Genomic DNA, 25268 nt, shown 5'->3' with positions numbered 1-25268 from the left:
AAGAGTGCCTTGGAATGACAGAACAGATTTTAAGCTCACTTCCATACTTACCACTCCGATGAATGCTGGATTTCCGGCCAATGCACCAAAATGATATGGCTCTGATGACTGGAGGAACATCAGGTTCCTTGGTCTCCTGCTGGTTTTAATAAAACAACATGCACACATGTGGAGTGGTTTTAAGGAGTGGAGAATTTAATAGACAAGAAAGAAGGAAGGAAGAGGCTCCCCCTGTACAGAGACTGAAGGAGGCAGGCTCCAAGCTGAAACAGGGAACCTCGAGTGTGGTGCAAAACGACCAGTTATATGAGGAGGCTGGAGGAGGTGGTACCTGATTTGCATAGGGCCCAGGGGATTGGTTTGACCAGGTATGTCATTCAAGTAGCCCACAAAAAAACTAGCCCTGCTACCCTAGCCTTTTAATATGCAAATACAGGCGCCATGATGTTCTACACACATGGGGATTTGTAGGGGCGGCCATGTTGCCAGGCACATGTGGGGACAAGAAGACTGTGGGAGTCTCCATGTTTGGGTGGACCCAGTTTCTGATGGCCTGTATTTGCATATCAAAGCTTGCCTGCCCAGCTCTAAGAGCCAGGGCTTTTCTGCTAGACAAGAACATTTACGGAGCTGCTTTAAAAGAAAAAAAAAATCTTCCCAAGGACCCCTTTTCCTCTCTATCTACCTAAAATAATTTCTCAATAACTCCTATAACAACAACAAACATTATGAGCCCAATTAATAGATGCAATAACTGAGACACAGAGATGTTGATTGCGCTGTCCACAGTCACGCAGCTTGTAGGTGGTGCTCGTGGGGTTAGAGCCAGGTCTGTCTGAGCCAATAGTCTATGTGTTTATACACTTGGCTGTAACACCTAAACAAACGAATCTTCAGGTGTGTCCAGCATGGCCCAGCTGACATCTGAGTTGGGTGTTCCTTGCTGCTGGGACCCGTCACTGTGGTGTAGAACAGTTCTGAAATTGATTCCCAGAGTGTTATACCCCTTGGACCCAAGGCCTGCTAGGCCAGATGCCCCCCACCCCACCCCTTCTGCAGACATATCTCCCCCTCCCCTCCTGACCCTGCACAGTCCCCTCCCTCCTCTTTTTTACGTAGTGACAATGCTCAATCCCTGTGGCCCAGCCCTGCCTCTTTCATTGAATAATTAAAAGCAGGAACTACCCACTCTATAAAAGGAAGTGAAAGATTAAGAAAGTCAAAGGCGGTCTAGATGCACAGAAGGTGCAAGCCTGAGCTCAGGCAGAACTTCCAGAGTGCATCTGGGATCTGCATTTGCCACTGGTTGCAGATCAGGTGGACGAGGAGCCGGGAAGGCAGAGCCATGTGGCTGTCCCCCGCTCTGCTCCTTTTCAGCCTCTCAGGTGAGTGGGGCTGGGGCCTTGGGCCCTTGGTATGACAGGTGCAGGGCAGGAGGCAGAGGGCATTTGTCCTTCCACATCCAGGGAAATGAGAGGTGGCTTTGTGAAGTCATTCAACAAAGGTGCACTGGGGACTGACATCGTGTGCTTTGGGGCCTGAGGACATCAAGAAAAAAGAGGAGGAGAACTGGCCATTAAAGATGACTCCAGGCTTGAGGTGGTGGCTCACACCTGTAATCCTAACACTTTGGGAGGCCAAGGTGGGAGGATTGCTTGAGTCCAGGCATTTAAGACCAGCTTGGGCAACATAGTGAGACCTCGTCTCTAAAGAAAATGAACAAAAATTAGCTGAGCGTGGTGACACATGCCTGTAGTCCCAGCTACTTGGGAGGCTGAAGCTGGAGGATCCCTTGAGCTCAGGTATTCAATTCTGCAGAGTTGTGATCGCACCACTGCACTCCAGCCTGCATGACAGAGTGAGACTTTGTCTCAAAGAAAAAAGTAAAAAAATTCCAGATGGCTTAGTGGGTGAGACATACACATAAACAATGAGCAATTGCAGGACACAATAAGGCATTTGTTGGAGGTGTGTGCGGAAGATGAAGCAGTTCTCTCTGGTGACTAGAGAAAGACGAAGCTGTGCACTTGATATGCCTTGTAGAAGGAAGGTCAGACACTCTAGAGTTGGGTGTGTATGTGGGTGTGTGTGTTGGGGGACCTGTGCAGAGAGATGGAGGTTTAGAAAGAATGGTGGATACATGCAGAGGGAGCTATCAGTGTGCAGGACATCTTGTGGGTGGCGAGTTGGATATGAGATTGGAAACACGAAAGACAAGATTATGAAGGCCTTCCACGCCATGCTCAGGAGCTAAGACTTTCAAAGAAAAAACTTCTCAAGAACCCAGGTGGAAAGTGGGAAGGGCTAGATGATCTTCTCCATGGCAAACCTTGGTGGATACCTAGAGGGCATTAGGGGACAATCCAGAATTTTACACATGGTATACAGTATGTGTGGGCCACACAGTTCTCTCCTGGAGCCTAGGGACTGACCATCTGGCACAGATAGAGCAGTCCACAGAGGTACAACAGGAAAGAGCACAGCTGGGGAGTTCTGAGACCCAACTCCAGTCCTGGCTGGACTTCAGCCCTTCGGCCAGTTCACCAGGGCTCTGCTCCAAGCTGACGGCTGCCCTGTCATTTCCATCCCTATCGTTCCTCATACCAACTCTTGACAACACATAGAAGCCTGATTAATAGTTCCAGCCATCATATTCTGTGGTTAGAGAAACCCCCACATATATTTTTAAATGGGCCTAATTACATTGTGAGCCCTTTACAGTTTGAATGACTGAAGCTAGGATTCATGACACTTTGTTCAAGGCAGCAGCATCTCTTTTCTGCTGTTAGTGATTGCTGACAAATCCAATTTATGTTTTTGGGTATATTGTTATTGTTTTTGTTTTTTGTTTTTGAGACGGAGTTTCACTCTGTCGCCCAGGTTGGAGTGCAGTGGCACAATCTTGGCTCACTGCAACCTCTGCCTTCCGGGTTCAAGTGATTCTCCTGCCTCAGCCTCCCAAGAAGCTGGGATTAAGGCACCTGCCACCATGCCTGGCTAATTTTTGTATTTTTAGTAGAGACAGAATTTCGCCATGTTGGCCAGGTTGGTCTCGAACTCCTGACCTCAAATGATCCACCCACCTTGGCCTCTTAAAGTGCTGGGATTACAGGCATGAGCCACCGTGCCTGGACCCTAAAAGATTTTTAGATGCTCAAGGCAAGTGCAGCTGACGATGAGGAGGAGACAGTGTCAGTACCCAACTCAGGCAGTGGTATGGAGAGGAGAGCAGAGGGAGCTGTTAGTGTGCAGGACAGCTTGGGGGTGGCGAGTTGGATATGAGATTGGAAACACAAAAGACAAGAGTATGAAGGCCATAATCTTCAGGAGAGGAGAGCTGGGTAGGATGCTGCTGGGACTGGGAAGACCTCTCCAGATGCCACCGCCATGATCTAGGCACAGATGAGGTCCTGACCTGTTGATGAGCTGTCACTGATGGAGCAAACCCCAAATGTCTGGTATTGGACTATATCCAAGTCTTCTTTTAAATTTAAAAGTAAATAATTTTTTGAAGACAATGCCTCACTGTCACCCAAGCTGAAGTGCAGTGGTGGGTGATTGTAACTCACTGCAGCCTTAAACTCTCAGGCTCAAGCGATCCTCTCACCTCAGCCCCCCAAGCAGCTGGGACCACAGGCATGCACCATCACTCCCAGCTAATCTTTTACTTTTGCAGACACAGGGTTTCACCATGTTGCCCGGGTTAGTCTGGAACTCCTGGGCTCAAGCGATCCTCCTGCCTCAGCCTCCCACAGCTTTGCAATTACAGGCATGAGCCACCTTGCCCAGCCTACATACATCCAAGTCCTATTACCACCTTCAAAGTAGAGTGTAGCGTGACTGTCTTATGAATAAGGAAGCAAGACTTGCAGAGGTTAAGCAACTCTGCCAGGGTTTCCCAACTAGTTCAGCATCAAGTCTTTCTGCATTTAAAGCTCACAGTTGCTCTGCTGCCATGCTGTCCTCGGGGCCTGTGATAACAGAGACTGAAAGAAGAAAAAAACCTGAGGAGCATCTCTAGGATAGAGCTAACTAAACTGGCTACCAATCAGCTCTTGGGGCTGAAGGAGAGGACAGCATGAAAGTAGATGCCAAGCTCTTCTGGAAGGCTGGGTGGTGGAGCTGCTGGTTTGAAGACAATCAAGTTGGTTCTGCTGATTGAATGCTATGTTAATTTCCAGTGGCTGCTGTAACAAATTAACATGAACTCTATGGCTTAGAACTGCACAATTTCATCATCTCATTGATGCTTCTGAAGACCAGAGCCTGGCATGGTCTTACTAGTTAAAATTGAGGTGCAGGTAGGGTTGGGTTTCTTTAGAGCAGTGGTCCCCAACCTTTTTGGCATCAGGATCTAGTTTCATGGAAGACAATTTTTCCACACCAGGAGTGGGGTGAGGATGGTTTGGGATGATTCAAACACATTGCACTTATTGTATACTTTATATTATCATTATATTGTAATTCATAATGAAATAATTATACACTGCACCATAATGTAGCATCTGTGGGAGCCCTGAGCTTGTTTACCTGCAACTAGACGGTCCCATCTGGGAGTGATGGGAGGCAGTGACAGATCATCAGGCATTAGATTCTAATAAAGTGCGCAATCTAGATCCCTCACATGTGCAGTTCACAATAGGGTTCGCACTTCTATAGGACTCTAATGCCGCCGCTGATCTGACGGGAGGCAGAGGACAGGTGGTAATTCGGACAACGGGGAGTGGCTGTAAACACAGATGAAGCTTCACTTGGTTGCCCACTGCTCACCTCCTGCTGTAAGGCTCAGTTCCTAACAGGCCATGGGCTATTACCCATCTGTGGTCCCGGGGTTGGGAACCCTCTTCTAGAGGCTCTTAGGGGGAATCTGTTTCCCTGCATTTTCCAGCTTCTAGAAGCCATCTGCTTTTCTTGGCCGGTGGCCTCTTCCTCCACTTCAAAGCCAGCAACAGAGCATCTTCCAATCGGACTCTCCCTCAACCCTGTTTCACTTAGAATATCCGTGGAGATTATTCAGGATACTCTTCTTGTCTCAAGGTCCCTAACTTCATCACATCTGCAGAGTCCCTCCAGCCACGTCAGGGGACATATTCACAGGTTCTGTGTATGAGGATGCCAACACCTATGGGGGACATTATTCTACCAACCACAAATGCAAAGTTCAAGAAAACTAAAACAGCTTCAGGGAGAAGGCCCAAGCTGTGAGGACGCGGCACCTGCCTGGGAAATAGACCCGGCTCTCTCCACCCTGCAGAGACCCCCGGCCTGGGCCTGAAGCTCTGAGGCCACGAGACAGTCAAGGGAGGCTACCTTTGTGACTCTCTGCCCCTTTATCCACTTCTGAGTGATCAAGAAACCCGTGTCATTGCCAAGGAAGGAGCCTATCTGCACACAGCCTAACTGGAGTCAATCAGTGGAGGCACAGGCAGCCGTTTGATGATGCTCACCTCTAATCTGCTTAGCTTTCACCAGGCCTTTGTTACTCTGTCACATCCAAAGCCTCACTAGAAAAAAATACCAAAGGAGAGTAGTTCAGGATGGGAGAGGAAGTGCATTCCATTCTGCAACATAGGAATTTGGGGTGGAGACATCCAGCGTGTGTTTGTAAATGGTGGACTTGCTAAGGGGAGTCTGAGCTGCAAATATGGATTTGAGAACCATCAGGAAACAGGTAATCATTAAAGCCATGGACATGGAGAGACTCCCTCCATGGAGGCTTGTCAGGGGAGACAAGACGAAGGCTGGAGAGGAAACCCTGGGTACCCCCGCAGGGTGCTGGGTCTGGTTCACAGGAGCTGGCTTGGGACACCTTTTCCCAGTTCTGTGTCCAGTGACATCACATGGATTACCTGACATTTGCCACTGTGGGAGTAGTTACACTACGGAATTTGGCAAATATTAAAACCAGAGACTTTTTTCTTTTCTTTTTTTTTTTCCTAGACAAGAGTCTCACTCTGTTGTCCAGGCTGGAGTGCAGTGGTGTGATCTCAGCTCACTGCAACCTCTACCTCCCCGGTTCAAGCGATTCTCGTGCTTCAGCCTCCCACGTAGCTGAGACTACAGGTGATTGCCAGCACGCTCAGCTAATTTTTGTATTTTTAGTAGAGACCGGGTTTCACCATGTTGGCCATGCTGGTCTGGAACTCCTGACCTCAGGTGATCTGCCCACCTTGGCTTCCCAAAGTGCTGGGATTACAGGTGTGAGCCACCGTGCCCAGCTCCTAAACCAGAGATTTTTTTCTCCCAGAGGGCTGGTAGTTAAATATTTGGCTCCGATGAGAACAGCATTGAGAGGACAAGGAAAGAAGGTGGTAGGAGACCATGGTGTCACATGCTAAGCAGGTCTAGAAGCTGGTGGGGGGCTGGACTGAGGGGGAGATGGGGATGAGGAATTGGGTGTGCTAGAGACACACTCGGGACTCTTAAACACCAAACTGGCTCAGGCAACAGGAGTTGTATCTTGAGATTCTGTTTTGCAGGCTGTTTCTCCATCCGAGGTCCAGTGTCCGTGAGAGGTCCAGAGAAGGGGTCCGTGAAGGTGCAGTGCCACTATAAGCGAGGATGGGAGACCCACGTCAAGTGGTGGTGCCGAGGGGCGCGCTGGGTCTCATGCGAGATCCTCATTCAAACCAGAGGGTCGGAGCAAGAAGAGAAGAAGGACCTTGTGTCCATCAAGGACAGTCATACAGACTGCACATTCACTGTGACCATGGAGGGGCTCAGGCAAAATGACTCAAACATTTACTGGTGTGGGATTCAGAGACTAGGACCTGACCTTGGGACTCAAGTGCAACTGACTGTTGACCCAGGTAAGAACTTTCTCATCTATACAACGAGGCCCTGGAGCTCAGGGCTGGGAAAGTCAATGCTCTGACCTGCTCCTCCCCAAGGCTGAAGGGAAATGACGGTGAGCCTAAGAGAGACAGCGAGAGAGAGAGACAGACAGACAGACGGACTGGGAGGGAGGTGAGAGAAACTAAGGGAGAGTGGCGGCCAGCATCGCTCTGCCATCTCAGTCCCTGAGGTCTCTCCAAGGAATCCAGGTGGGGCTTGGGATGGGGGTGAGAATGGGGACTTCAGTTTTGGTGACTGGTGGCCCAGCCCTGCTCATGACATGGCAGAGAGGGAACCTAGAGCGGCCCAGGGAGTCCTAGTGTTGAGTCCCAGTAACTGCACCAACCCAGAGTAGCTCTGGGCATCTTACAGTACCCTCCTTTCTAGGTCCCCAGCCACCTGCTCTGCTACTTTATCTGGCTGTGTAAGATGAGCATGGGGTAAGAAAGTCCCAGGGAGATGCATGGGTGACAGTGGACGCTTTAAAGTGAAAGGATGGCTTCAATCACGGGCAATGTCAGGGACCTCTCTGGTTGCCCTGGCATCTCCTCCATGCCTTGGACTCCACTGACAGACTCTGGGGTCGTCCTGCTGCTATTGCTGGAGTCTGGGAAGCAGCCCCCAACCTCCACTTCCACCCACACACCCGTACTCAGTACTTCATCAGCTCAGTGTCCACTTGGATCCATTTGGTGGTGATGTGGAAATAGACAATGCCGGCCCTAGAACAAGCCTGTATACTGTTGGGGTTGGTACCAAAGAGGCACATGGACACAGTGGCTACAGCTGGGTAAAGAGGAGTCCAGAAAGGGTCAAGCAAGACTTCCCCAGGGCTGCCAAGTAGGGGAAGCCCAGAATATCTATGGGGGCAGAGAGGGGATTGAGCAAGACATGCAGGTGGTACAAAGAGACAAAAAGCCATGGCCAGTGTGGCGCTTTAGGGAGAGAGATGTTCTGGGGTGTTGGGTGGGGAACCTACAGGGGTACCAGCCTGTAAGACGATCAGGGGCTTCATAGGAACTGTTGTGACTGGAGTTACCTGCAGCTTAGACAGGAGCCTACCTAGCGTGGCCCCAGCCTGGGCCTTTTTTGTTTGACTTTGTTTTGTTTTTTGAGACAGGGTTTCTCTCTGTAGCCCAGGCTGGAGTGCAGTGGGGCGACCTTGACTCACTGCAGCCTCAACCTCTTGGGCTCAATTGATCCTTCCACTTCAGCTTCCTGAGTAGCTGGGACTATAGGGGCACATGACCACGCCTGGTTCATGTTGTATTTTTTTGTAGAGACAGGGTTTCACCATGTTGCCCAGGCTGTTTTCAAACTCCTGGGCTCAAGCAATCTGCCTCCCTTGGTCTTCCAAAGTGCTGGGATTACAGGCGTGAACCACTGCCCCTGACAGCCTGGGACCATTGAGAAGAATTTGCTGGGGCCGAGGACTGAAATAAAAGATCACTGTTGGGTCATGGATACTCAGTGCCGGGCTGGGCTCAGGGGCCCCCCCACCAGACTGCCCCCAACAAATTGCCTGTATAGTTGCTCCTAAAAATGTTCCGTTCCTCATAGTCGGTGTTCTCTATTTAACTGGAGTGTGCCCTTTTCTTCATGAGCCTTCTGGAGCCCCCTTTCCCTTTTTCTGGACTACCCCAATTTCTGGACAGCCCATTTTCAGCATCTTATCTCCTTAAGCCCTGCTCAGGCATCACTCCAGAGGAAAAGACCAGAAATTTATTTCCCCATCCAATAGTCCCACTTACAAGATAGGTGGAAAGAAAGTATGAAAAAACCTCTCTCTCTCCCATAATAGACTACAGTGCTTACTCCTATTTATTTTTAAATTTTTCTTGCCACACCTGAAAATGATGGGAAAAAATGTCTGTGTGTTGAGATTGAGGTGACTCAGTAGAAGCACGAGGGGCTGTGGCAGGAGAGAAAAATCCTCCTACTCCAGGGGAAAGGGTCTTCTGGTGAGGGCTGGCAGGGTTGGGTGGCTTTGTGACCCATGCACGAGCTCCCACCTGTGCTAATAACCCATGGCTGACTTTGCCTGTGTCTAGAGGGAGCAGCTTCCGCACCAGCAAGCTCATCTGTCAACAGCAATATCAGGGTGTCCATCAGCACCCACAAGAGGTGAGTCATGCGGTTCTTTCTCCTGCCCCTACCTGGGGTCCCTCCTAAGGGGAAGCCAAGCCTGAGAACTCCTGCCTGTCACCAAACACCAACACCTGTTCTAGCCAGAGTCGAGGCCCCAAGCCCACCCTCCATCTCTCTCCTGCCCCCGTCACTGCAATCCACCATCTCCCCACTCTAGCTCTCACCAGAAAACCACTCTGCAGAACTCTTCTCAGTGAGCATCATCCGCCCAGTCAATCGGTCAACCTTGTATTGGTGGCCTCATGGGTGCCAGGGGGAGATAAGATACCACCCTCGGTGGTGCAAGACATCAAGGGACACAGAGCAGGAAGGGTGATTTACCAGTCTGGAGCTGGTATTAGTAGGAACAGAGGCAGGAAACACAACCTGTATTTGGTGACCTCTGGTGCTTCTGTTGAGCTGAGATGTACTTTGAGCAAAGAGGGTCCCAGAAGGTAACGTTAGAAAGGAAGACGGGCCCCGTGCGAAACCAGCCAAGGTGACTGTTGGAGGAGCCCTTGAGGTTGAGCCAAGGAGGAGGTTTACAGGGATCTTCAGAGTGGGGTTGCCCGGTCCAGGGTCACAGGCTTTGACTGATGGCTCACAGGGTTAGGGGATGGGAGTGACATGGCCTGGGGGTGCCCAGGGCTCTGAGCACTGTGTCCCCTTCCCCAGGAACCACTACATGCTCCTGGTATTTGTGAAGGTGCCCATCTTGCTCATCTTGGTTGGTGCCATCCTCTGGTTGAAGGGGTCTCAGAGGGTCCCCGAGGAGCCAGGGGACCAGCCTATCTACATGAACTTCTCTGAACTTCTGACTAAAGACATGGCCGCTTAGAGAGATGGATGTGCAGAGCCTTCCTGCCTTGGACCACGTTTCCAGAAGAGACTTGGGCTGTGGAAGGAACATCTCTGAGTCCTCGGGATGTGGCAACTGAGATAGGGGCCCTGGCCTCTGCCCTGGCCTTGGAGCTGGTGGGCACCTCCCTGCCCACCAGGGCCGGGGCCTCTCCCAAACCACTATCACCTCCTGGGGTGCCAGCACCTGTTCTCTTGGTCAGGAGCTGCAGAGATGGAGCTCAAGCCTGGATGACTGTGTCCCCACTGCTGGAATAACTCTGGCACAGAGCATGGGACCAAAGTACAGAGAGAGGTTGGGGGAGACCCCCCAGCTCTAGACTTCCATCATCCCGGAGACCAACTCAACACTGTCTTTGCCTTAGAGCCTGATATATCCATTTTTTTAAAATATTTTTTTCTGGCAAAGTTGGGTTTTAATAACTTGTGTTCGTAAGAAACCTATCTGATCTCACACACAAGGAGAGTGGTTCTGGGATGAGTTCCTGATTCTAGGGCATGAGGGGCTGGATGGACCCTTTCCCCAGGGAGGACATGGCTCTGAGTCCACAGGGTTGAGGAGGAACCTCCCCCTCCCACCTCCTCCTCCTTCTGGCTCCCCAAGCTCCCTGCCCACTCCCCCACCTCTGGGGGGCTGCAGCTTGGGAGCCTCCTCAGCGTGACAGCTCAGGTCTCCTCCCCAAAAGAGCCTGTTGGGCCTCAAGAACCACCTCCAGGTGGGGAGGGCAATAACAAAAACCATCGCAGGAAATGGCACCCTCCCTTTTCAGTAATGTTGAAATCATGTTACTCATGAAAACTGTCCTAGGGAAGTGCTGCTGTCTCCTCACATGCCTCACCAACGGCGATGAGGCCCTCAAATGTGGTCACTTTGTGCTGTATAGGTGAGGGACCCTCACACCAAAGGGACCTTCACTTCTTGTGAGGAGAACCAGCCCCATGTGAGACACTCTCCCTCCCCAACCTGCACACGCAAACACACCACACATGTTCAGCATGTTGCCCTTTGAACACCCATGAGGACGCCTCCCTCCTGCTCTTGGTTCTAACAGGGAGCTCTGACTGTCAGCAGTGGATAAAGGAGAGGGGGCCCTCTGGTCCCTAGCATGGTAACCGGAGCCTCCCCTTCCCACTGTGACTCTTTAACCCCCTCTTGTTGTCCTTCAGCCAAAGAGAAACTTTCTCTGACTTTCAACTGAATTTAGGGCTCTGGCCAATGATGGGCCTGAAAATTCCATAATGGCCAGAAAGGAGAGTTCGAGCCGGGCTAAGACCCCCTGAGTCATTCTGTGGGGGACCAGGACCCACAGTCCACTACCCCCAGGGCCCTGCTTCCTGGAATGCTTTCCTGGATCCAGCCTCCCAAAGATCCGGCCAGACCCAGGGAGGACCGCACTGCTCCACGAGAGGGAAAACCGAAGCACGATGCTTCGCCAGCTGGACTCAAAGGGGCGAGGGGCCACTGGCGCTTGTCAAGGTGATGTCATTCTTTTCCCACCGGTTCTTCCTGTTGATATTCAATGAATCCCTCAATCTCTCTGGAGCTAGTGTGGCTGAGTTGTTATTCTTGTGGCTCCATCGAGGAGAATCCACCAGAGTAAAGTAGGCATCTATTGTCTGTCTGCCCACCCAGCACACACGCCCTTACACCACTACCCACGTACACATTTCTAGGAAATACCCCTTGGGATTCCAACGCAAGCTGACAAGCAAAGCCTGCCTAATACACCCATTCTCTGGGATAGGGAGAAAGACGGAAAGTCAATAAATGAGCCACTAGTGCTGGCATTGCATTTTACAGCAAATGTGTTTCAACTGGGAGCTTGGAGCCAAAGCCCTCATGCCCTTTAATAGCCACAGACCATGAGGATTTGTCATAAACTGATTTTCACCCTTAATGGAACCAAAAGTTAGTGACGTGCTGGGCATGGTGGCTCCCGCCTGTAATCCCAGACCTTTGGCAGGCTGAGGCAGGTGGATCACCTGAGGTCAGGAGTTCAAGCCCAGCCTGGCCAACATGACGAAACTGCTGTGTCTACTAAAAATACAACAATTAGCTGGGTGTGGTGGTGTACACGTGTAGTCCCAGCTACTCGGGAGGCTGAGGCAGGAGGATATCTTGAACCCGGGAAGTGGAGGTTGCAGTGAGCTGAGATTGTGCCATTGTGCCATTTGTGTCTGGGCGACAGAGGACACAGCAAAACTCTGTCAAAAAAAAAAAAAAAGGTGGGCAGGTATGGCTCTTACTCTTTTAAGAGAAAAACACAACTTCTCCTTCCCACAGGCTTTTACTTCTGAACAACTGCACAACCACAGAGGAAGTTCAGAGCTGAGGGCAGCTGGCCAGGGGCAATAAAGAGACAGCAGTGGGAAGGGCCCTCACCAGGGCGGGGGGCATGGGTTCCTTCTTCCCCTTTTTAAAAATTGTGGTAAAAAATGAACAAACAAAAAACACCTAACATGAAATCTGCCCTCTTAACAAACTCTTAGGTGTGCAGTACAATATTCTTAATTATATGCACATTGCTCTACAGCAGAGTTCTAGAACTTTTTCACCTTGCATGACTATATCACACCCATTGAATAGCAACTCCCCCTTTCCACTCCTCCACCAGCCCCTGGCTGCCACTGTTTTACTTTTTGCTTCTATGAGTGTGCCTAGTTTAGCTACCTCATGTAAGCAGAACCATGCAGGCTTTAACCTTCTGTGACTGTCTTATTTTAGTTAGCATAATGTCATCAAGATCCATCCATGCTGTTGAATATGGTAGGATTTCCTTCTTTGTTAAGGCTGAATAAAATTATATTCCATCGTAAGATAAAGAATACGTAGCATATATACATAATGGAATACTGTTTAGACATAAGAAAGAACAAAATTTGACTGGGTGTGGTGGCTCATGCCTGTAATCCCAGCACTTTCGGAGGCCGCGACAGGGGGATCACTAGGTCAAAAGATCGAGACTATCCTGGCCAACATGGTGAAACCCCGTCTCTACTAAAAATACAAAAATTAGCTGGGCATGGTAGTGTGTGCCTGTAGTCCCAGCTACTCGGGAGGCTGAGGCAGGAGAATTGCTTGAATCCGGGAGGTGGAGGTTGCAGTGAGCCAAGATTGTGCCACTGCACTCCAGCCTGGAGACAGAGCAAGACTCCGTTTCAAAAAAAAAAATTCTATAGCTTGTGGTAACATGGGTGAGCTTGGAGGGCGTTATGTGAATGAAATAAGTCAGGCACAAAAGAGAAATACTGCATGTTCTCAAGTTGATCTCAAGACATAGAAAGTAGAACAAGACATAGAAAGTAGAACAGTGGTTATTAAAGGTGGGGAAGTGTGTTGGGGGTTAGGGGATAACCAGAGATTTATTAACAGATACAAAAGTACAGCTGGATAGGCGGATAGCACTAGAGGGTGTCTATAATTGTCAACAATTTATTGTATATTTTCAAATAACTAGAAGAGTAGATTTTGAATGTTTCCAACACAAAGAAAAGTGAGGTGAGTGATATGTGAATTACCCTTACTTGATCATTACACATTATATGTACATATCAAAATATCACGATGTGCCCCATAAATATGCCTGATTGTGTATCAATTAAAAATAGTAATAATTTTTAAAAATAAAAGAAATAGAAGAATAAACCATGTTCTCAACCTACTTTCAAGCACACTATAAAATATTTTTCTCTCATCTCCTGCTAAAATATGATTCCATTGTGTATTAGCTTGTTTTTATGCTGCTGATAAAGACATACCTGAGACATGGCAATTTACAAAAGAAAGAGGTTTATTGCACTTACAGTTCCACATGGCTGGAGAGGTCTTACAATCATGGTGAAAGGCAAGGAGGAGCAAGTCACATCTTACATGGATGGCAGCAGGCAAAGAGAGAGCTTCTGCAGGGAGACTCCCGTTTATAAAACCATCAGATCTCGTGAGACCCATTCACTATCACCAGAACAGCATGGAAAAGCCCCGCCCCCATGATTCAATCATCTCCCACCAGGTTCCTCCGACAACATGTGGGAATTATGGGAGCTACAAGATGAGATTTGAGTGGGGACACAGAGCCAAACCATATTACATTGTATGTACATATCACACTTTCTTTATCCATTCATCCACTGATGGACATTTAGGTTGTTTCCATTTCTTGGTTATTGTGAATAATGCTGTTTCCAATGAACATGGGCATGCAGATATCACTTTGTGATCCTGTTTTCAGTTCTTCTGGATAAATACCCAGAAGTGAGACTTCTGAATCATTTGATAGTTCTATTTTTAGTTTTTTGAGTAACCTCTATACTATTTTCCATAACAGCAGTTGCACCATTTTACCTCCCCACCAATAATGTACACGGGTTCTAGTGTCTCCACATTCTCCCCAGCATTTGTTGTTTTCTGTTGTTTCATACATGTTGTTTTATACATATATATACACATTCTCACTAGCATTTGCTGTTTTCTGTTGTTTTATACATGCTGTTTTATACATATATATACACATTCTCCCCAGCATTTGTTGTTTTCTGTTTTATACATGTTCTTTTATGCATATATATACACATTCTCACTAGCATTTGTTGTTTTCTGTTGTTTTATATATGTTGTTTTTATACATATATATGTATATATAGACACATACATACACACACACACACAATGACTATTCTAACAAGTATGAAGTGATATCCCATTGTGGCTTTAATTTGCATTTTCCTGATAATGAGTGGTGTTGAGCATCTTTTCATGTATTTATGGCCATTTGTAGATTTCTTTTGGAGAAATGTCAAGTCCTTTGTCCATTTATTCAGGCTTTTTTTTTTTTTTTTTTTTTTGGGTAGAGTTTTAGGAGTTCTCTCTATAGTTGGGATATAATTATTTATCAGATATGTAATTTGCAAATGTTTTATCCCATTGTGTGAGTTGCCTTTTTATTCTGTTGATATTGTCATTTGGTGCACAAATCTTGAAATTTTAGCCAGGCATGGTGGTTTGCACCTGTAATCCTGGCTACTCAGAAGGAAGAGGTGAGAGGATCACTTGGACTCAGGAGTTCGAGGCTGCGGTGCACCATGATCATGCCTGTAAATAGCCACTACATTTCAGCCTGGGCAGCATAGCAAGATCCCTATCTCTTAAAAAAAAAAAAAAAAAAAAAGAGATATGAGTCAAAAATACGTAATTTAAATTTTCATGAAGTTCTATTTGTCTGTTTTGTTGTTGTTGCCTGTGCCCTCAGCATCATGTCTATGAAATCACTGGCAAATCCAATGCTGTGAAACTTTTGCCTTGTGTTTTCTTCTAAGAGTTTTGTGGTTTTAGGTCTTACATTTAGGTCTTTGATCCATTTGAGTTAATTTTTGTCTGTGGTATTAGGGAAGGTTCCAACGTCATTCTTTTGCATATGAATTTCCAGTTTTTCAATTATTACTATTTTTTAAAAAATCATTTCCCTTACTCACAAGTAGGTAGTTTCTATTCCAAGATTTTATCTGGGAGGTAGTGCCTTTGAGTATTCTGATTGATAAGTGGAGTCTCTGACACAGCGCCCATTTTGGGTGGTCTAAGCCTATTGCTCCCCCAAGCCCTGCAGTTCATCCCCTAAATACTAGCCTTTCTCTAAGGTCAGCCACTGATCAGGGCAGCCACTGCTTCCTCTCTGGTTTTACTGTCAGTTGCTCATTTGGGGCTTTTGGTTATTTGTTTGGCCTTGTTGGTGTCCTTGGGATCGGTTGATGCAAGTTCCTTCTTGCTCTCTGGTCACGGCCTCAGCGCTGTCTTCATTCTAAGGCCGGTTCTCTTCCTGGCTCTCAAGAAGTAGGCAGCAGAGAGAGTTCAACCCTGACACCAGACACAAGGACTTCTGAGGAAAAAAACCAGACCACTGCTCCCAGAAGTTTCCCAGAGCCCCCACCGCCATTACATCCCCTCGACGTCTCGTTGGTTGCTTCAGACTCTGGTGACCACCCTTAGCTTAATCACTGACAAGGTGACTGGGACCACCTTCCAGCTGGGACTATCCTCCCCTGGTTCACATGTGGAAGGGTGGATGGCCAGACCTGGTGATGGCTCCATCCTGCAGTGGAGTTGGGTAGAAGGTGACCAAAACACCTGCTGCAGAAGTCTTGCTGGACCCCCCCTCTGTTCTGAGCCTCCCTCCGGGTCTTTCTGGACGCCTGTGCCTCCGTCTTTGTGAACACGACAAGCTCCTGCCCTTACACGCTCTCCTGAGGCAGGTTGGAGGAGTCCCTGAGGGGTGCAGCATCAGGAACTTGACCCTTTCTCCCCCTCCTCAGCTTCTCAGCTCCATCTCCTCCAGGGCCACGGCAACTTTCTTTCTGCAAACAGAAGGCTCTGTGAGGGCACAGGCTCCTCACAGCTGAAGTCTTGTGCAAACCAGCATCCCTCACCATCATCCTTTTGTCTTGGGACAAACCCAGGCAACTGTGCCACTGGCCAAAAAAGAAAAAAAAAAAAAAGTACTTTGATGGTTAATACTGAGTATCAACTTGATCAGATTGAAGGATGCAAAGTATTGTTACTGGGTGTGTCTGTGAGGGTGTTGCCAAACGAGATTAACGTTTTAGTCAGTGAACTGGGAAAGGTAGACCCACCCTGAATCTGAGTGAGCACCATCCAATCGGCTGCCAGCGGGGCCAGAACAAAAGCAGGCAGAAGAACATGGAAAGACTAGACTGGCTGAGTCTTCTGGGCTCCATCTTTCTCCTGTGCTGGATGCTTCCTGCCCTTGAACATCGGACTCCAGGTTCTTCAGCTTCTGGTCTCTTACATCGATGGACTTACATCGGTGATTTGCCAGGGGTTCTTGAGCCTTCAGCCACATACTGAAGGTTGCTCTGTCAGCTTCCCTACTTTTGAGGTTTTAGTACTCGGACTGGCTTCCTGGCTCCTCAGCTTGCAGACGGCCTATTGTGGGACTTTACCTTGTGATTGTGTGAGTTCATTTTCCTAATAAACTCCCCTTCATATATATATATATATATTTATATATATATTTATATATATATTTATATATGCTATTAGTTCTGTCCCTCTAGAGAACCCTGACTAATACAAGTACTAAACTTTATTTAGCTGCCAATTTCTGTTCTAAATCTATGTTTGTCAAGGAACAACTGGCCCGCAAATGCTAATGACTTTACCTTGGCTCTCCTCCCTTACTTACTCAGAAGCAGGTCGTTTCTGGTCCACCATTTTACCTGGGAGGTAGCGCCTTTGAGTATTCGGGCCCTAAGTAGAGTCTCAGACACAGCTCCACACTTTGGGTGGCCTCAAGAACACACCCAGGGAGGGAGTGTTCTAACCTCCGGACATCCTCGGGGGCATCAATCAAAGACAGATGGGGCCACAAGCCTGAGAGCAGGAAGCTGCAGAATTATCCAAGGCACTGCTCAGAGTCCTCAGTCAGGAGGTTCCCGGTGTGTGGGTGTAGAACCTAGTATGACCCTTTGACAGAGATGCCTCGTTGAGCCTTTGTGTCAGAGACATCGCTTTTCATTCATTAATGATTGGCCTTTTATCATGATGCAAGAGGAGGCAGAGAAAAGAGGGGGTTCCAGCAAGGCCAGAGCAGCCAGAGATGGTGAACGATGTCACCCAACATCTGGCTCCCAAGTTTATGCAGGAAGAAGGGGACGTTTTGTGTCTTATGGGGTCTCCTTTGGTGATGTGTCCCTGTGGTGGCTCTTGGTGTGCTATGATAAGCCACCTGCAGCAGTCAGCACTAGGAAGCCCCAGTAGAGATTGCGTTACCAGCATGGCAGAGAACTGGCAGCTTCTCCCCTGCTTGGTGAACAGGTGTTCCCCGGAATCATATGACATTGATCACCCATCACATGATCACCCATCATGTGACAGCACCCATAACATGACATCACCCATCACATGACATCACCCATCATATGACGTCACTAATCACATGACCCACCATCACATGACACCCATCATATGATCACCCATCACATCACATCACCCATCACATGACACCCATCATATAACATCGCATGTCACATGATCACCTGTCACATGATCACCTGTCACATGACATCACATGACCATCCATCACATGACATCACCTGTCACATGACCACCCATCACATGACATCACCCATCACATGACATCACTGTCACATGACACCACTCATCACATGACCACCCATCACACGACCCCACCCATTACATGACCACCCATCATATGACATAATGTGTCACACGATCACCTGTCACATGACATCACCCATCACATGACATCGTCCACATGATCACCCATCACATGACATCACTAATCACATGACCACCATCACATGACATCACCCATCACATGACATCACCCATCACATGCTGTCACCTGTCACATGACATCACCCATCACATGACATCATCCATCACATGACATTGTCCATCACATGACATCACCCATCACATGACATCACCCATCACGTGATGTCAATGTCCCAAAGATAAGTGGAGCGCTAAATTGATTCTGTAGAGTGAATATGGGAAGGAAAAAATCCAACTCTTACCATACCCTACTCACCAAGCAGGAAAGACATGCATAAGCTTCTCCTGAAAGTCTTATTTTAGGGCATTGTCCTGACCATGAAGAGAAAAAACAAGGGCCTTGGAGAGGACGGGCAGCTGGCCAGAGGCAGGAGGGAGCTGTGGCCCGGAGTCGGGAGCAATGGTGGGACATACAGGGGGAGAAGGGGGACATTCTGTGGTTTATACGTGCATTCTGCCAATTATGGAATCAAGAGAGAGCTCACAGTCCTATCCCCATCACTCTTTCAGCCAGACTCTAAACATTTTCTGCCACTGTTACCTCTCCTAATACTTGAAATTAAGACCTAGCGGGAGAGGTGAGGGGAAAAGGTAGACAAAAGAGAACGACAAAGGAGACCCAGGCTGGAGATAGAAGGGCTTCATCACAAGCATCCAGACTGAGGTGGTGGCCACAAGCCACATGTGGCTCTTGAGTGCCTGAACACATGGCTAGCCTGTGTCAAGATGTGCTGTAAGTGTCAAATACACACTAGGTTTTGAAGACATTATCAAAAAAAAGTTAATTTAAAATATCTCCATCATCATTGAAAGGATATTATTTTGAATGCTTTGGGTTAAATCAAATCTACAATGGAAATTCATGTGGCTACTAGAAAATTTAAAATGACACACATGGCTGGTATTATATTTCCATTGGACTGTGCTGGGCTATAGACCACGTGGCATCAGGATTTTGCAGGAGCTGGAGGGAGATTCACGAGGCTGCCCCCAATCCTACTCCCTTCCAGCCTCCTGGAACTGGATGGTGAGGGTGGAAGGGTGGTGGGTTCTGTTCCCAAGTGGGAACATTTGGAAAGAAATGACAGTGACACAGCGACTCATGGCTGAGCACAGGCAGACTGGATGTCCACTGTGTGCTAGACACTAAGCTGTGCTCTGGGGGCAAAACATCATTCCCACACTCAAAAAGCCCACACCACAAGTCATCCTCTTTCAAGGGACAAGTGCCCTAAGCGTGTAATGCACAGGATGCCCCGAGGTGGTTGCCGAGAGGTGACAGCCATCTGATTCCATGGTGACCAACAGAGACTTCAGAGGGCAGAACATGTCACCAGGGCGTGGAAGGATAAGCAGGAGACCCCCTGGTGGAGAAGAAGGAAGGGGCTTTCCAGACAGGGGGGTATGTACACCTCGCAAGGACAAGACAGAGCTTGGAGAAAGGGGTGACTTCTCAGGATGGCAGGAGGTGGCGACGTAGGGCTAGATGAACAGGTTGGGTCCAGTCAAAAGCATCAGATGCCATCCCAAGAAAAAGACCAAGAGCTTCTGAGAATAAAATCAGGAGGGGTGCTGGAGCATCTTCTAGTCTTTTCTCTCCTGGGCAACTCTTTTGAGTCCTTTTGGGCTTCAAAATAATTGTGGTGTTTTTTTTGTTTGTTTGTTTGTTTGTTTTTTGAGGTAGAGTCTTGCTCTGTTACCCAGGCTGGAGTGCACTGGCACAATCTCTGCTCACTGCAACCTCTACCTCCCGGGTTCAAGTGATTCTTGCTCCTCAGCCTCCCAAGTAGCTGGGATTACAGTCACCCACCACCACACCTGGCTAATTTTTGTATTTTTAGTAGAGACGGGGTTTCACCATGTTGGCCAGGCTGGCCTTGAACTCCTGACCTCAGGTGATCCTCCCACCTCAGCCTCCCAAAGTACTGGGATCATAGGCGTGAGCCACCTCGCCTGGCCTAAAAAAAAACTTTTAACGACTTCTAAATTGTTTACAAAATGAAATTGAAGCCTGTCAGTGAAGCTGATGTTCTGTGAGCTGGCCTTTCCCTCCGCCTCATTTCCCACCACTCAGGCCTCCCCTTTCTGCTCCAACAGGAAGGAGTGGCCAGCTCTTCCTCCCCAGGCCCTGCCTCATGCAAACCTCTTGCCACGCACTTTCCTTTACAGGCACCTGCCTTGCTTATCTTGTAAGACTCCATCCACCATCCAAGAACCATTTTTAGGAAGCCACACAGGTGCCTACTTGCCCTCCACCACAGTGGGATGTGCCTGTCGTGCCTGCTCCCAGCACTCCTTGACTTTCTCTATCATTGCAGTTCAGGACATTTTGTAGTAACATTTTGACACTTAATGTTATCAGGCTCCCCAGCTGGTATCCGAGCTCCTTCTAGACTGTGTCCCCATATAGTAAAAACATCATACATATTCGTTACTGGATGGATGGATGGATGGATGGATGGATGGATGGATGGATGGTTGGATGGATGACTTAGTTCTTCTAACCACTATTCCTGGTCCTGGCTTCCTGATAGTGACCACATGATTAGTTGGGTCCTCCCAACTCTGGTTCAAAATGTCTAAATAGGTTATTTACTCATAAGCTTTTAAAAAATCAGAATGGGCCGGGTGCAGTGGCTCACGCCTGTAATCCCAGCACTTTGGGAGGCCGAAGAGGGCAGATCATGAGGTCAGGAGATCGAGGAGACCATCCTGGCTAACACGGTGAAACCCCATCTCTACTAAAAATACAAAAAAATTAGCAGGGCGTGGTGGCGGGCACCTGTAGTCCCAGCTACTCGGGAGGCTGAGGCAGGAGAATGGCATGAACCTGGGAGGCGGAGTGTACAGTGAGCCGAGATCGCGCCACTGCACTCCAGCCTGGGCGACAGAGCAAGACTCCGTCTCAAAATAAATAAATAAATAAATAAAATAAAATAAAATAAAAAATCAGAATGGGGTAAGGTGCAGTGACTCACACCCATAATCCCAGCAATTTGGGAGGCTGAGGTGGGAGGATTGCTTAAACCCAAGAGATCAAGACTAGCCTGGGCAACATAGTGAGATCCTGTCTGTACAAAAAACAAACAAACAAACAAAAACCACACACACACACACAACAAAAGCAAAAAAATTAGCTGGGCATGGTGGTATGTGCCTGTAGTCCCAGCTACTTGGGAGGCTGAGGTGGGAGAATTGCTTGAGCCCGGGAGGTTGAGGTCGCAGGAGCTATGATTGCACCACTGCACTCAAGCTTGAGTAACAGAGTAAAAACCTGTCTCAAAAAATAAAAATTTTAAAGTTGAAGAAAATCAGAATGGGAATTAGTTGAGAAGATTCAAAGCAACACTCTACATAAATTCCATGTAAGACTGCCAAATAAAGAGGCAGACATTAGATTCTCCTAAGGGAAATGGTAAATCCGGAGGCTAAGGAGAAAGTTCCAGTCGTCACCGTGTTGATTATGGAGTTTCAGCTCTCTCGTCGTGAAGCTCCCCCTCCTCCCTGCACACTGCAAGGTTTTCCTGAGGCTCTGAGAGGCCAGCTACAGTCTCAGTGGGGACCAAGCTGCTTCTACTTCATTCGTGTGGTGAGTGAAAATGGCCCAAAAGTCCCATTTCCCAGAGCTCTTTCTCTGACACTTGAAGAGAATCTTATGCAGAACTTTCTCCTGACCCCGTGTCAGCTGATGGCCTGTGAGACTGATAATCTAACAAGTTTGGACATTGGTGACACTCCTGCTAACCCAGGTATGCAAAGCTCAGACAGGCAGTCTTCCAATCCTGTTCTGCTTCTGTGGAAGGCAGAGCAGCTTAGCCCATTGATGTTCTGCAGGTGACTTTGATCTTGAATTCAGTTCACTGAGTGTCAGGTGATTACCCACCCCTATCAGTCACAGCTCCCTGCTCCTTCCTCACAACTCCTCATCCCCTTTGTTCCCTGGCATTCCAGATTCTTCCACTGCACACATTAACTCACAGACAGATGCCAGCGTCGTGCTTCCCTTTTTTTGTGTGTGTGTGTGAGATGGAGTCTCACTCTGTCACCCAGGCTGGAGTTCAGTGGTGCAATCTCGGCTCACTAAAACCTCCGCCTCCCAGGTTCAGGCGATTCTTCTGCCTCAGCCTCCCAAGTAGCTGGGATTACAGGTGCTCACCACCACGCCCAGCTAATTTTTGTATCTTCAGTAGAGACAGGGTTTTGCATCTTGGCCGGGCTGGTCTCGAACTCCTGACCTCAGGTGATCCACCCGCCTCGGCCTCCCAAAGTGCTGGGATTACAGGCATGAGCCACTGTGTCTGGTTGGTACGGCTGCCACCCTTACAGATTGTTCTATTATGTTTCTACTAAACATTTGCCCCCACAGCTCACACAGGCAACTGAGGTCACTCATCATCTGCGATCAGCCACATCTGCTGTTGGGTTTTACTAGGAAAAGAGTGGCTAGTTACGCTTTAATAGTTTATTAAGAAGGTCATTGTGCTTTATAGAATGGCTTAACAATTACTGAGAAGAAAGAAGGCAAGAAAGAAAGAGGAAAGGAGGAAGAAAGGGAGGTAATTCATATGCAGAGAGAACACTTTGGGATCAAGGACTCTACTCAGTGCTTTCCCGTAACTCTCAACACTCCTGGAAGGTAGAACCTGCTGTTCCCATTTCCCACTTTCCTTCCCAGACACATGGGAACCCAGGGCTTGCCCTCAGCCTGGGCTTCAGGATTAGGTCATGGGCTGCAATGCACCATGTGGCCCAGATTTGCAGAATGTAGGTCAAAGGGAAGAGTCCAAAGGTCAAATTCAAAGGACCTGAGAATAGCAGCAAAGGAAAGAATTGACAGCAAAGAAATTTTGGACAGTGACGATGCAGGTCAGGGGTGCTTAGAGAGAGTCTCAGAGGTGACGAAACAGCATGGGGGGCCCAGGGAGAGAGTGGCAGGGCGTTTTGTCAAAAGCTTGCTTCAGCTGCATATGGTGGGTCATACTGCAGTCCCAGCCAGTCAGGAGGCTGAGACAGGAGCCTTTCTTGAGCCCAGGAGGTTAAGCCCAACTGGGACCACATAGTGAGACACCATTTGTATAAATAAATAAGAGTGGCCAGGCGTGGTGGCTTACATCTGTAATCCCAGCACTTTGGGATGCCCAGGTGAGCGAATCACCCGAGGTCAGGGGTTCGAGACCAGCCTGGGTAACATGGTGAAACCCTATCTCTACTAAAATACAAAAATTAACCTGTTGTGGTGGCAGGCGCCTGTAATCCCACCTACTTGGGAGCCTGAGGCAGGAGAATCACATGAACCCAGGAGGTGGAGGTTGCAGTGAGCCTAGATTACACCACTGCACTCCAACCTGGGTGACAGAGTGAGACTCCCTCTGAAAACAGAAATAAATAAATGAGAGCTTGCTTCAGAGCCTGGTGAGGGTGAACGCACTGGAGGGGCACTGGATCATTGCTGGAACAAATGAGGAAACTGAGACCCAGAGGGCCTTGAATGGCAGCCCCAGACCATGTAGGTCACAAGGGCAGAGGTGGGATTTAAGGCCTGTTCTATCTGACCCCAAACCCAAGACACCAACCACAGGTGGGGTGGCTACCCTTGCCTTTGACACACTGCAGTTGGGGTGGGAAAATCTAGGAACTGGGAAGGGGCAATTGCACATGAAATAAAGAAATTCAAGGTTAGAGAGGAGTTGAGTTTTCTTGTTTTTGTTTTGTTTCTTCTTTTCTTTTTCTTTCTTTCTTTTCTTTTTTTTTTTTTTTTTTTTTTTTTTGAGATGGAGTCTCACTCTGTCGCCCAAGCTGAGGTGCAATGGCACAATCTCTGCTCACTGCAACCTCCGCCTCCCAAATTCAAGCGATTCTCCTGCCTCAGCCTCCCAAGTAGCTGGGGTTACAGGCGCCTGCCACCACACCCGGCTAATTTTTCTATTTTTAGTAGAGATGGGGTTTCGCCATGTTGGCCAGGCTGTTCTTGAACTCCTGGCCTCAAGTGATCCACCTGCTTCAGCCTCCTAAAGTGCTAGAATTACAGACGTGAGGCACCGTGCCTGGCCAAAGAGTTGAGTTTTCTTTCAGCACAAAACATCCAAAGACTGGGCATGTAGAGAGGCTGAAAAGCCATGAAGGAGTTTTCTGTCTGTTCCCCTGTTTCAAGCCCTCCCCCTTCTCAGCTGCTGTGACCCAGAAAATACAGAATTCCTTTGGCGTTGACAGACAAACACCAACGAATTCAGCAGGCTTGGGATCCAGGGATGTGTGATTCCCCGCAGGGCCACAGGGTGGAGATACGTGGCTATCAAATCTCTATGTTTTGGTTCCCAGGCAGAGTCAGGTCTAACAAACCAGGGCTGATGTTTGACCAAACAGTAAACTTTAGAAACAAAGAAACATAATCATGAGGTCATTTTCTAAACCATGGATAATTCAGCCCTAAAAGGCTTGGGCTAATTAAAAAACGTCTTTCACCTCCTTGGACCAATATGTGAACATATTGATGATTAACTTAACATTATTTAATCCTCCAAATATCTATCATGTTGGCATTCTGTGCCAAGCGAGGTGCTGTATTTTGAAGGCAAACCTGGATTGTAAAACAAAGACAAGGCACAACTACGGGAGGGCTTTACCAGCTACTTTCAGAAAACACCGGAGTGGCACCTTTGTGTACCCGGCTCATGCAAACAGAGACATGTCAGCAACCTGTTCTCAGATGGTTCTGGGGAAAAATGCTTAGATAGAAACACAGTAACAAAAAAGTGGCAAATTTAAAAAAAAAAAAAAGATAAATCTGGGAAAATGACATATGGGAGTTCTTTGTACCTTTCCACAATTTTTCTTTAAGTTTGAAAATATTTTGTTTCAAAATACAAGGGTTTTTGTTGCTGCTGCTGTTGTTGTTGTTGTTTTTAATGCTACGATCCAGAAGTCCTGGATTCAAGGTTCAGATTTTATTACCCAATGGAGTGGCATTTGCCATTTCCGGTAGCCTCTCTGGTCCGTGGCTCTTCTGTGAAATAAAGAAGGTGGCCAGACGTGGTGATTCATGCCTGTAATCCCAGCACTTTGGGAGATCGAGGCAAGAGGATCACTTGAGGCCAGAAGTTCGAGACCAGCCTAGCCAACATGATGAAACCCTGTCTCTACT

The 25268-nt window shown here is 48.1% G+C and overlaps 1 protein-coding gene across 1 annotated transcript; it reads left to right on the top strand.

Annotated features, from left to right (window-relative positions):
• Window positions 1-1126: 1126 nt before the first annotated feature.
• On the top strand, window positions 1127-11360 carry CD300LB (CD300 molecule like family member b). Its single transcript, XM_003913384.5, has 4 exons — window positions 1127-1385; window positions 6480-6809; window positions 8886-8958; window positions 9637-11360. Exons 1-4 carry the CDS (start codon window positions 1235-1237, stop codon window positions 9797-9799), a joined length of 717 nt encoding a protein of 238 aa, XP_003913433.2. The 5' UTR covers window positions 1127-1234; the 3' UTR covers window positions 9800-11360.
• The last annotated feature ends 13908 nt before the right edge of the window (window positions 11361-25268 follow it).

This window comes from Papio anubis, chromosome 17 (assembly GCF_008728515.1).
Source record: "Papio anubis isolate 15944 chromosome 17, Panubis1.0, whole genome shotgun sequence".
Taxonomy (NCBI): domain Eukaryota; kingdom Metazoa; phylum Chordata; class Mammalia; order Primates; family Cercopithecidae; genus Papio; species Papio anubis.
This window is presented reverse-complemented; position numbering and strand designations above follow the sequence as displayed.

What these genes read in the sequence shown, in the direction of transcription:
- CD300LB (XM_003913384.5), top strand. Translation starts at nt 1,235, where the DNA reads ATGCACAGAAGGTGCAAGCCTGAGCTCAGGCAGAACTTCCAGAGTGCA. An exon ending in GCTCCTTTTCAGCCTCTCAG is followed by an intron (nt 1,386 to 6,479) that starts GTGAGTGGGGCT and finishes TCTGTTTTGCAG; the next exon opens with GCTGTTTCTCCATCCGAGGT. An exon ending in TCCATCAGCACCCACAAGAG is followed by an intron (nt 8,959 to 9,636) that starts GTGAGTCATGCG and finishes CCCCTTCCCCAG; the next exon opens with GAACCACTACATGCTCCTGG.